This window comes from Mandrillus leucophaeus, unplaced genomic scaffold, assembly GCF_000951045.1.
Source record: "Mandrillus leucophaeus isolate KB7577 unplaced genomic scaffold, Mleu.le_1.0 Scaffold245, whole genome shotgun sequence".
NCBI lineage: Eukaryota > Metazoa > Chordata > Mammalia > Primates > Cercopithecidae > Mandrillus > Mandrillus leucophaeus.
Genome location: NW_012102532.1, coordinates 970527 through 983742, shown reverse-complemented (window position 1 = coordinate 983742; position 13216 = coordinate 970527). Strand labels below are relative to the sequence as shown.

At 49.6% G+C, this 13216-nt stretch overlaps 1 protein-coding gene across 6 annotated transcripts in view; it reads right to left on the bottom strand.

Moving 5' to 3' along the window:
- The window catches only part of CD4 (CD4 molecule), a 39398-nt gene extending 27814 nt beyond the window's left edge, over positions 1 to 11584 (bottom strand). For 4 of the 6 annotated variants that reach the window (XM_011982993.1, XM_011982992.1, XM_011982991.1 and 1 more), the window contains exon 1: positions 11394 to 11584. Coding sequence is in view for 2 of the 6 variants with exons in the window: in XM_011982989.1 (XP_011838379.1) it covers positions 429 to 593; positions 713 to 828; positions 1587 to 1606 (301 nt within the window). In the remaining 4 variants the exon portion in view is untranslated. Of the gene's footprint in view, positions 1 to 428; positions 594 to 712; positions 829 to 1586; positions 1627 to 11393 lie in introns of all 6 variants that reach the window. The other 2 variants (XM_011982989.1, XM_011982990.1) reach the window with 2 other exon arrangements.
- Between the last annotated feature and the right edge of the window lie 1632 nt (positions 11585 to 13216).

The following is a 13216-nucleotide window of genomic DNA, read 5'->3' as shown; positions in this document are numbered from 1 at the left end:
TTTTGTAGAGACAGAGTCTCACTATGTTTCTCAGGGTGGTCTTGAACTCCTGGACTCAAGCAATCCTCCGGCCTCGGCCTCCCACAGTGCTAGGATTACAGATATGAGTCACTGTGCAAAATATTATCTACATGAGTCTGTAGCAACAATACTCAAGAAATCATGGGTTTTAAGTGGTAGTGATTGTTGTAAAACTCACTAAAATAAGTTCATGAATATTAAAATATTCAAATTAACATACCACCAAAAGCCTTTCCCTGGGCCACCAGCAGTTGGTGTAGGGAAACTCTGGACAAGAATGCCACTGAGTTGCTGTCAACCCCAGCCCTCTGGGATCCCAGAGTTTAACTAAGAGCAGATCTCAGACACCAAAGGCTTTCAATCCATACTGTGTTTTCCTCCCTGGATGGGGGGCCAGGGAGCCCTACCTTTAGTTAAGAAGGAGCTCTGCTTTCCCAGAATCTTTATCTGTTTGGAGTTTTTCCAGTGGAATGGTGTGTTCTTCTTCTGCGAAGCATTACAGGTCAGTTCCACTGTATCCCCTTTCTTGCCCAGCACCACATTCTTTCCCTGGGTGACTGCTGGGAGTAGCGCTGGGTGGAAAAGAAAGGAGTCAGGTCCCAATGCTGCTGCTGTCCCCCTCTACCCCATCCTCCACCTTTGCCTTTCCTCCCACGCCATCTGCATTGAGACCCCAGGTCTGAGAACTTACCCAGTTGCAGCACCAGAAGCAAGTGCCTAAAAGGGATTCCCCGGTTCATTGTGGCCTTGCTGAGGGAGGCAGGGGCTTGAGCCAGTAGGGACCTGAGCCCACAGAAATGGCAGGGCCTGAGGGAAATACCAATCATTAGTCAGCAAACATTTATTTGACCTGGAGTATACAGGGGCCATATGCAACCTCTCCCTCAGGACCCTTGCAGCCAGCCCAGTGAACTTGAGGCAGGAGAACAGCAGAGGGAATTGGAGGTTGGATTAAGGAAGGAATGAGTAGGAGCACAAGCAAGAGAAAGAAGGAAGTGAGCAAAAACAGAAGTAAGATAAATAAGTGAATAAGGAGCCCCATGGCTGGCTAGATCCAAACCAAACCAGTAAGGAGCAGCTCCTAAGAGATGGGCATGTACTGGGCTGGGTGCAGTGGCTCATGCTTGTAATCCCAGCACTTTGGGAGTCCAAGGTGGGTGGATCACTTGAGGTCAGGAGTTCAAGATCAGCCTGGCCAACATGGTGAAACCCCGACTCTACTAAAAATACAAAAATGAGCCGGGCATGGTGGCATACACCTGTAGTTTCAGGTACTCAGGAGGCTGAGGCAGGAGAATCACTTGAACCAGGGAGGTGGAGGTTGCAGTGAGCCGAGATTGTGCCACTGCACTCTAGCCTGGAGGACAGAACGAGACTCCTCAAAAAAAAAAAAAAAAAAAAAAGCACATGTACTCCAGAGAAAAGAAGATATCCTTAAAATGACCCCATATAGTAATTGGCTACTTAAGGTTCATGCATACAGAGTGCATATCATGCATGTACTTAAAATTATGGGAAGGACGTGACACGCAAGCACACAGAGGCCAAGAAACTAAGCAACTCACCTGTCAATCAAAAGGCACATGCCAGCTAAAGATTAGGCAGCTTGAGGAAGAAGAGAAAAAGACACATAGAAAAGGCATGAAATATAACAAACCAATGCTGACACCATTCGCAAGTCATCCTCGATCCATAGTGGATTGTACCGTGCTTAATAAACTTTTTGCTGTTTTGCTATTTGTGTGTGTCATGTCCAATTCTTTGTTTGTGGCACCAACAATTTGGGACTTCACAACATCAGTTGGTAACAAACTAAACTTGCACACCCCTAACTGGATGCTCGGAGATACACACCACGAAATGCTATGCCCAGGCCAGGAGGGGGTTCTTTGCTGGGATGAGTGAAGAGGGGATCAGAAAAGGATGCACGGAGAAGGTGACAAATTGGTGGGGAGACCATGGAGCCAGGCCAGGACGTGGAAATGCTTGAAGGCCGTGCTGAGATGCTGGGACTGGATCCTGGGCACTAGAGAGCCAGCAGAGGATTTTCTATAGAGAAGAAGGTGATTAGATTTGCCACGTGGACCCCTGAAGCTGCTGAGTGAAAGAACTGGAGGAGGTGAGGCACCAAAGGCAGGACTGCAACCATCCTGGTGAACAAAGGGCCTGAGCCAAGTGGCTGTGGGAATGTGTGGGACAGTTCTAAGGTGACATTCCCAAGGATTGGGGCCTGATATAGTGTGAGAGGTATGGAGAAAAGAAAGAGAGATCAGATTGTTACTGTGTCTGTGTAGAAAAAGGAAGACATTGACCGGCTGCGGTGGCTCACGCCTGTAATCCCAGCATTTTGGGAGGCCGAGGCAGGCGGATCACCTGAGGTTAGGAGTTCATGACAGCCTGACCAACATGGAGAAACCCCGGCTCTACTAAAAATACAAAATTAGCCAGGCGCGATGGCACACGCCTGTAATCCCAGCTACTAGGGAGGCTGAGGCGGGAGAATTGTTTGAACCCGGGAGGCAGAGGTTACCGTGAGCTGAGATTGTGTCATTGCAGTCCAGTCTGGGCAACAAGAGCAAAACTCCGTCTCGGGGAAAAAAAAAAAAAAAAAAGAAGACATAAGAAACTCCGTTTTGATCTGTACTAAGAAAAATTGTTCTGCTTTGAGATGCTATTAATCTGTAACTTTTGTCCCAAACCTGTGCTCACAAAAACATGTGCTATATTGAATCAAGGTTTAATGGATCTAGGGCTGTGCAAGATGTGCTTTTAAAAAGTTCTTGCAGGCCGGGCGTGGTGACTCACGCCTGTAAACCCAGCACTTTGGGAGGCCGAGGCGGGCAGATCACGAGGTCAAGAAATCGAGACTATCCTGGCTAACGGGGTGAAACCCCATCTCTACTAAAAATATAAAAAAAATTAGCCGGGCATGGTGGCGGGCGCCTGTAGTCCCAGCTACTCGGGAGGCTGAGGCAGGAAAATGGCGTGAACTCGGGAGGCGGAGCTTGCACCGAGCTGAGATCACGCCACTGCACTCCAGCCTGGGTGACAGCGAGACTCCATCTCAAAAAAAAAAAAAGTTCTTGCAGGCAGTATGCTTGGTGAAAGTCATCGCCATTCTCCATTCTCTATTAACCAGAGACACAATGCACTGTGGAAAGCTGCAGGAACCCCTGCCCGAGAAAGCTTGGGTATTGTCCAGGATTTCCCCCCTGAGACAGCCTGAGATATGGCCCCACGGGAAGGGAAAGACCTTACAGCCCCGCAGCCCCACAGCCGTGAAGGGTCTGCGCTGAGGAGGATTAGTGAAAGAGGAAGGCCTCTATGCGGTTGAGATAAGAGGAAGGTATCTGTGTCCTGCGCGTCCCTGGGAATGGAATGACTCGGTGTAAAACCGATCATACATTCCATTTTGAGAGAGGAGAAAACTGCCTTATGGCTGGAGGCGATACATCGTGGCGGCAACACTGCTCTGTTACTCTTTACTGCACTGAGATGTTTGTGTAAAGTTAAACATAAATCTAGCCTATATGCACATCCAGGCACAGCACCTTTCCTTAAACTTATTTATGACACAGAGTCTTTGCCCACATGTTTTTCTGCTGACCCTCTCCTCACCTTCACCCTAGAGCCCCACCATGTTCCCCTCGCCAACATAGTAAAGATAGTGATCAATAAACACTGAGGGAACTCAGAGACCAGCACCAGTGCAGGTCCTCACTTGCTGAGCGCTGGTCCCCTGGGCCCCATTTTCTTCGTCTATACTTTGTCTCTGTGTCTTATTTCTTTTCTCAGTCTCTCAGTCTCCACCTTGCAAGAAATACCCACAGGTGTGGAGGGCAGGCCCCTTTCAGAGAGGTCAGGGGAGAAAGAGCAGAGGACCATTTCTCTGTCCAATATCAGACCAACCCTACAAGGCCTCTGAGTGGGCCAAGCAGAAGGTGTTGGTCCAGGGTTTGGATGAAGAAGAGATTCCTGTGTGTTTGGCAGACAAGTGAGACTGGGCGTGGAGGGGGCAGGGCACAGAGGCTCTGAATGGACCCTGGGGAATGGACAGCTGTAGGTTAGAGGAGCGATTCCCAAAGTCCTGGATCAGCAGCAGCGGCAACATGACCTGGGAACTTGTTAGAAATGCAAATCCTCGGCCCTACCCTAGACTTGCTGAATCAGAAACTAGGGGTGGGTCTGGTCATCTGGGTTTTCATAAATCTCCAGGTGACTGATCACGCTCAAGTTTGAAAACCGTAAGTTAGATGGAAAGGAAAGGGGAGAGGCATCCCCATTCTGAGGTGTGCGAAGGTGGTAGGGATGTGCGAGGAGGCTTTGGGGGAAAGAGAGGGCTCAGGGAGGAGATGGTGGAGGAAGGTATGGGAAAAGCATTTGGGGCTTGACTGTAAATCTTTTTATTTTTAGTTTAGATCCACTCTGTCACCCAGGCCAGAGCGCAGTGGTGCAATCATAGGTCATTGCAGCCTGGAACTCCTGGGCTCAAGTGATCCTTTCATGACAACACCCAGCTAATTTTTGCAGGGCATGATTGCAAATATTGACAGGCAGGTCGAAGAGCTGGAGCTTTGTCCTGGAGGTGATGGGACCCACTGCTGATTTTTGAGCAGAGATGTGACATGGTCTATGTAGAGCTTTCGGAAGCTTGATGTGGTAACTGGGGACCAGATGACATGGGATTGGAGCAGTGATTACAGAAAGGGCTCTGAGATAGCACCTCAAAGGAGGGTTGAAGCAGGGCTCAAGTGTCTTTGAATCCAGGCCCAGGATATAAAGCGAGCTCAGAGAGGTGACTGCCTGGGGAAGGGGTCAGCCTGCACCTGGTCCCTGCTGGTGAGACAGGATCCTGCCTCCAGACTTACTCTGTCTTCCAAGCTTGGTCCTTCTTTCCCCCAGTGGCACCTTTGTCATTGAAGTTTGGTGACGATCTGCCTACTCTGAAGTCCCACAGCACCCCGTTGACATGCTCCTGGGTGCGTTCCACCTTCTACCTTGTGTGTAGTGATTTGGTTTCTCAACTCTCCTCCACCAGCTTGAGCCCCTTGAGGACAGAGATGACAGTCTAGCCAGCTGTGTGGCCACCACAAGCCTGGCAGCAGCTGAGACAGACAGAGGACTTGGGATGGCTTTCGGTAACTTAAGCCAAATTGAATTGTATGGAGGAGGAAAAGTCACTGATTTCTTCTTTCTGTACTCACCATATTAATTCTGTTTCTAAAATGGGTCACTGAAGTGTGTGCACACACCCAGCTCTGGCATAGATGAAGCCAAGTCATCCCAATCCATGCTGTTCATCCCCCCGGGGCCCTGCCAGCCACTCTCCACCCTGTCTGTGGCTCTCCACCGAGGGCCTGACAGCCACACATGGCTCATAGGCTCTCTTGCCCTCCAGCACCAACTGGGGCTGGCCAGTGAGAAGTGCCTGTCAGAGATGAGATGGAAGGGTGGGGGAAAGAGGCTGGGATATTTTCCCTACTCTATCCCTGTCCTGGACATATTTTCTGTCAATAGCTGTGTGTTCATCCCCACCTGCAGCCCTGTCCCTCCACAACTTCTGTGGGGTGGCCCCTTATCCAGAGCGCAAGCACTCTCTGGGTTCCAGAAATGCCATTTTCACTTCCTCAGGACTCTTCTTGCTGTTAACTGTGTCTGTGCTTCAAGAAGCTGGTTGATTCCCTTAACCTCTATGAATAACCCCCTTTTTACAGTCTCTTGAACCATGGGAGGTGGACTGTGTTTCCTGCTGGGCACTAAGACACAATCCATGGAGAGGAATGGAGCACTCAGAAGGTATGGGGAATCGGTCCTCCTACTGGGGTTTAGGAGAAGAAAAGAAAGTGACTCCATCTTTGTCAGCTGCCTCCTGTGACTCAATCTGTCTGGGAGAGGAGGTAGCCAGGGCTTAATATGTGGTAGGTGCTTGAGATAGACAGGTAGGTAGGTAGGTAGGTAGATAGATAGATAGATAGATAGATAGATAGATAGATAGATAGATCGATCAAATAGATTAGATATATTAGATAGATTAGATGATAGATTGATAGATTAGATACATAGATTAGATAAACACACAGACAGATTAGATAGATGATTAATAAGATAGATAAAACAGATTAGGATGGATGGATAGATGATAGATAGATAGATAGATAGATAGATAGATAGATAGATAGATAGACAGATAGATAGATAAATGATAAAGACAGACGTAGAGGGCCGGACACGGTGGCTCACAGCTGTAATCCCAGCACTTTGGGAGGCTTAGGCGGGTAGATCACCTGAGGTCAGGAGTTCGATACAAGCCTGACCAACATGGTGAAAACTTTCTCTACTAAAAATACAAAATTAGTCGGGCATGGTGGCATGGGCCTATAATCCCAGCTACTCCAAAGGTTGAGGCAGGAGAATCACTTAGAATCCAGGAGGTAGAGGTTCAGCAGTGAGCTGAGATTGCGCCACTGCACTCCAGCCTGGGTGACAGAGCAAGACTCTGTCTCAAAAACAAACAAACAAACAAACAAAAAAGCCATATAGACAGATAGATTAGATAAATAGATGATAGATAAGATAAATAGATGGATTAGATTAGACAGTCAGACAGATAAGATAGATACATAAGGCTGGATGCAGTGGCTCACACCTGTAATCCCAGCACTTTGGGAGGCCAAGGTGGGTGGATCACCTGAGGTCGGGAGACCAGCCTGGCCAACATGGTGAAACTCCATCTCTACTAAAAGTACAAAAATTAGCTGGACATGGTGATGCACGTCTGTAATCTCAGCTACTTGGGAGGCTGAGGCAAGAGAATCACTTGAACCCGGGAGGTGGAGGTTGCAGTGAGCCAAAATCCTGCCACTTCAGTCTGGGCAACAGAGCAAGACTCCGTCTCAAAAAAAAAAAAAAAAAAAAAAGGTAGATATATAAGATAGATCAATAGCTAGGATAGATATATAAAGCTATCTGTCTATCATAGATGGATATAGATAGATATAGATAGATAGATTAGACAGATAGATAGATAGATAGATAAATGGATAGATAGATAGATAGATAGATAGATTAGATAGATAGATAGATAGAAGCCGGGTGCCGGGCGCGGTGGCTCATGCCTATAAACCCAGCACCTTGGGAGGCCGAGGCGGGCAGATCACTTGAGGCCAGGAGTTCGAGACCAGCCTGTCCAACATCGTGAAACCCCCGTATCTACTAAAAATACAAAAAAAATAGCTGGGGATGGTGGCGGGCACCTGTAATCTCAGCTACTCAGGAGAATCACTTGAACCCAGGAGGTGGAGGTTGCAGTGAGCCAAGATCACGCCACTGCACTCCAACCTGGGTGACAGAGTAAGACTCTGTCTCAAAAAAAAAAAAGAGATAGATAAATAGATAGCAATTTTGTTTAAACCAGGGAAGTAGGAAGAAAAGAGGTCAGGAAGGAGGTTCTGAGAAACGAGGAAGGGAGACTAGCCACCAGCCATGGTGAAGTGTCTACAGGTTAGCATGCAGCACAGGAGGCATCTAGGGGAAGGCTGCAGTGAGAAGAGTAGAATAGGAGTAGCCTCATACCAAAGAGTGGTTCCCACTGTCCCCCATCCCAGACTGACTGTGTCCTTGGTGAGCAGGGAGTGAAAGAGGGGAAGTCTCCATATAGGATATCCCTTCTCTGGGGTCCAAATCCAGCTTACCCTGATAAGATGCCTGGGGAAGACTAGAGGCATTCTTGACCCTTCCCCACATGGTGGCTGTTTTGACTCCCCCTGCTCCATGGTCCTGAGGTCTGTGCAGACAGCCACCTCCCTGCCTCCAGCTCCCTGTTCTGCCTCATCTCACCCCAAGGCTCTGCTAAGTGGAGGAGGCTGTGGGTTTCCAGCATGCTTGCTTTGGTGCTTTGGGCTTCCGCTGCCACCGCAGAGATCTGGCCTTTGATTCCCATACTCAGCGTCCCCAGAGGTGCCTTACCCTAGTACGGTAGCATCCTGTAGACCAGCACTCCGAGAGAGGTTGGGAGGGCTCTCTGGTCCCTCAAGCCCTAGCACGTCTCTCTCTCTCTCTCTCTCTCTCTCTGCTTGCTTCTCAGCTCACATCTGTGCATTTCTGTATCTATGCTTCCCAGCCCCCAGCTTATGCCCCCAGCCTGCAGCTCCCTGTGTCTGTGTCTGTCTTCCTCTGTGCCTCATATGCCAGGAGGTCGTGCTGGCTCTCCCGGGCTCCCCTGGAATGCCCCTTGCCTCTCCTTCTTTATAATCTTCCCCTCTCCAGCTGCCACTAAGCTCTAGCTGCTTCCGGTCTGTACACAGGCCTCCTGGCCTTTGGCAGCAATATAGACCCTGGACAAGCTTTGATCTGTGGGGAGGCTGCCGAGCACGCCTGCAGCCCAGGGTGGATGTGAGGGTGCCGGCTGCAGGGTGGGAGGGACACCGTGGACAAAGGGAAATGGACAGATTTCCCCAGAATGCACAGAGGCCTCAAGGGAGGAGGGGAGGGAAAGATGTGGGAGGGAGAGACCTGGAGCAGCTTGTTAAAGCAACAGCTATGCACACACAATCCACAATCACACACAAAGCGCAGGGTAGTACAAAAAAAGAGGAAAAGAAGAAATTCTGAGAAGCAAGACAGATGCACAGAGCATAGATCCAAAGTGAGGCAAAGAGAGACTGAGAAAGAGATGAGACCAAAATGGCAACACACACCACGCACTCTCTCAGAGCCTTGAGGTTCCTGCTGCCCTCACCCCTGGCCCCCAGGGATGGGACGAGGAGCGAGGCTTGGGAGGGTAAGAGGGCCCAGCTCCACCACAGCGAGAGTCTGTGGTCCCACAGGCACTTTTATCTTCTCTCCATAACCCCCAAGCAGCCCACTCAAGCCCAGCCGCGGGATGTGCCCCACCGCGTTCACCCTCTCTACTGCTGACTGGCTTCCTATAAACTTCCTAGAGACTGTGACCCCTCTAAGGAACTCTTGTGGTTGGTGGCTGCAACCTCTGCCATCCTCTTCTTCGCCTCAGACACCCACATCGGGGGAACCGTGCCTACCCTCCTCCCCTCATCCCCTCAAAGATACAGAACAGAGCTCAAACTCAGCGCTTTGCAAACCCAGACCCCTGCCCGTCTGCCTCTGATTCCCCACCTTCATCAAAGTTATTTTGAGACAGGGCCTCACTCTCGCCCAGGCTGGAGTGCAGTAGCACAGTCAGGCCTCACTGTGGCCTCCATCTCCCAGGCCCAAGCAATGCTCCCACCTTAGCCTCCCAAGTAGCTGGAACCACAGGCACACACTACCATGCCCAGCTAACTTTTGTGGGTTTTGTAGAGATGGGGGTTTCACCATGTTGCCCAGGCTCGTCTCAAACTCCCAGACTCAAGCCATCCTCCTGCCTCGGCCTCTCAAAGGGCTGGGATTACAGGTGTGGGCCACCATGCCCGGCCCATCACAGTTATTTCATTCAACAAACATTTATTGAGTGTCTACAGTGTGCAAGACTGGCCCACTGTGGTGGCTTACATCTGTAATGCCAGCACTTTGGGAGGCCAAGGTGGGCAGATCATTTGAGGCCAGGAGTTTGAGACCAGCTTGTCCAACATAGTGAAACCTGGTCTCTATTAAAAATACAAAAAGTAGCCAGGCGTGGTGTTGGGCGCCTGTAATCCCAGCTACTCGACAGGCTGAGGCAGGAGAATCGGTTGAACCCAGGAGGTGGAGGCTGTAGTGAGTGGAGATCGCATCACTGCACTCCAGCCTGCGCAAGACAGCGAGACTCCGTCTCAAAAATAATAATAGAAAGTAAAACGTGCAAAACAGTTGGTCTAACCAATTCCCCTCAGCGCCACCCCGCCATTACGGCCAGGGTCAGGGCCTAGGGCTGCCCTCAAGGTTCTGCCTAGCACCAATGGTGGGAGGAGTTTTTATCTAGATATAGACCTCTCCTATATAAGTGCTCCCACATTGAAAGAGGGAAATCATCTCCCGAGTGTCTCTAACGCTGTCCTCAGGGGCTCCTTCGTCTGACTTTGAGGGCGGCGGCCATTTTGTATCAGCCTACAGCATCTGATACAATATAAGGAATTATTTGTCAAAATGTGAAGTAGCAGTGACCTCCCCCATCAGGCCCTACTCTTAGCCTTGCCCAGATAAAAATGTCCCCCACAAGAGCAGGGCATTCAGGAAGCACTATTCCACTCAGAGTGAAATCTTTGAATTATCAAGAACGGGGCCTTTCCATGTTGAGAGATCAGAACCTACCCCAGGAAACCTCTCTCCCAGAAGAAGCCTATGCGGGAAAAGCAGAGGACACCAGGGATAGCATGACTTCAAGCCCATCAGGTCTCAGGGGCTGGAAAGGCCTGAGGGCGGAGAGGCTGAAATGGTACAGGGCTTCCCGTCAGGAGGGATAGTGAGTCCTCACTCTCCCTCACACCCGGCCAGGCCCAGGAGGAGCTGCACCTCCTTCTGCAACTCTCCCGGCCTCATGAAACCCATACCACCAATTCTCTTTGAATCCATTTCTCAAATGACGTATTTAGCTAAGGATATGTATCTGCAACTTTTAGGGCATTTCATACGCAAAAGCTCAGTCTCAACACTTTCTGAGAATGTTAACTTTCCTGTTTCACGAATCATTTCCTATTTCATAAATCATTTAAAAAGCAGAAGTGCATTTAGACATTGTTCAAAAATCTTAAAAGAGCAAAAAAGTAGACAAAAATTAAAAAATACACACATAAACACAAAAGGTAGTTAAAAGAGACTATTACATAGATCATGTGACTTATGAAATGCTGCAAGTATGATATTTGGTGTCAATTTTTGGAGGTTGTGTATTAGGAAAATTGATTTTGCAAGAATTTTCTCTAGACTAGATTCCACTTCTTTTGCTCTTTTTCTTGCTTTTATCGTTTTTCCTCATCATTTCTTTTTTATAGGTCTCCTCTCACCTTATATTTATTTTTCTAATTTTTTCCCTCCCCTCCTTCACTCTTTTTCTCCCCTCTTCGCCTCTTCCAGTCTTCTGTCCTCCACTGCCCACAACTAGTTGCCTTCCATGCCTTTCCCAGCCTGGGATAGTCTCCAGTCCTCACTCCCTCTCTGATCTTGCCCTTTAGGTCAATACTCCTCTGAGGAGCACCCACCGCTCTGAACACTGAGCTGTGCACGCTGGGGCTGCAGAGAGGAGTCTGGCACAGTCCCTGACCTCTGGAAGCTCACAGTTCCAGTGGGAGATCGCTGCCCATGACCGGTTCCAAGAGAAATGCAAGAGAAAGTGGCCAGAGCTGTGGGCAGGCAACTGGGCAGAGCATATTCCTGTGCATCTGCCCCACGTTCTCCTCCCTCTCAGCTCCGGGGAAAGAAGCCGAGTCTGACCGTCTTACCTCTGGGCTTGCGTCTTTCTTGCCCGCTGCTTCTCAAACAAGTGTATCTGTGTGAGGACTTGGAGCTTTGCAACCAGGAGCCCAGTGGGAAGGGTGCTTTGTTCTTTCTGCAGAGTCGTGCTTAAATGAAGAGAGACAGGAAGCCCGATGGCGAGGCTCCTCCACACCCCAGGCCTGGGTCGGCCCCCAACGTCACCATCTGGGGCTGGGGTCCCCACCCCCCTGGCTCTCAGGGAACATGTCAAAGTGAAAATGCCAAAGTCAAGGGAAAAAGTTAACCAGAATCAGGCAGGAGCCAAAGTGTCACTGCCACTGTTAAGCGGCAAGAAAAAGATGGCAAGAAAGATTCCATCAGTGATACTGCCATGTCTGACCAGACTGTGGGGAAAGAAGAAGTGGGAGGCAGTTGGCAGCATATGGTGACAGCAGTGGCAAGCCCACAAATAGCTCCTTGCTCCGGGGCCCTGAGGGCCTGTGTCCAGTGGGTGCCTCCAGAGGTATCTGTGGAGGCTTTATAGATGGCCCAGTGTGGAAGAGAGGGCGTGGGCCGAGCAAAGAATATCTGAGACACCAGGAGTGACTGTTAACCAGGCTCTGTTCCTCTGGGCATCTCTGGCCGGGCCTCAGGTGCTTTCCTCTAGCCCATATCTCCCATGAGCTCCCGATGTGAGTATCTGTCTGCCCATTGGACATCTCCAATGGGAAGCTCACCAGACATAGCAAACTCAACACATCCCCAACTAGGCATACCCCCTGCGTACTACCACCCTCCAAACCTGCTTCTCCAGGCTTCTCACTCAGTGAGGGGCTCACCATCCACCAACTTGCCCAAGCAAAATAAATTGGGTGTGATCTTTGACACCTCCTTCACCCAACTTCTCCCATGTATTTATTTTCCAATTCCCGTGGATGTTACCTTCTAAATGGCTCCAAAATCTACCCAAGTCACTCTGCACTACCACTACTGCCACCATTCCAACCCAAGATGCCAATATCGTCTCTTGCCTGGACGACAGCTCCTGCCTCCTCACTGGTTGCCATTCTTATACCACAGCCCCAATGATCATTTAAAGATGCACATGTGAGTGTGCGTTTTCCAGTCTGAAAAAAGTGGGGCTGGGGATGGTGGCTCATGCCTATAATCCCAGCATTTTGGGAGGCCAAGGTGGGAAGATCTCTTGAGCCCGGGAAGTTGAAGCTGCAGTGAACCGTGATTGCGCCACTGCACTCCAGCTTGAGTGACAGAGAGAACCTGTCTCGAAAAGAAGAAAAGAAAAGAAAACAAGTGGCTAGTTCAGCTTGTGACTCCAGCAATTAACGCAAGTACCCCTATTTGACAGCATTGTACTTCATCCGTAGCATATAGTACTGTGTGCTGCTTCTCATTTCATGACACACCGTACTCAAGGGTTGAGATTTAATAAAATTAGTATTTACTGCTTCATTAAGGGCTTTTTTTTTTTTTTTTTTTGAGAGGGAGTCTCACTCTGTTGCTCAGGCCGGAGTGCAGTGGCACGATCTTGGCTCACTGCAACCTCTGTCTCCCAGGTTCAAGCAATTCTCCTGTCTTGGCCTCCTAAGTAGCTGGGGCTACAGGCACGCGCCACCACACCCAGCTAATTTTTGTATTTTTAGTAGAGACAGGGTTTCACCATGTTGCCCAGGATGGTCTCGATCTCTTTTTTTTTTTTTTTTTTGAGACGGAGTCTTGCTTTGTCACCCAGGCTAAAGTGCAGTGGCATGATCTCGGCTCACTACAACCTCCGCCTCCTGGATTCACGTCATTCTCCCGCCTCAGCCTCCCGGGTAACTGGGATTACAGG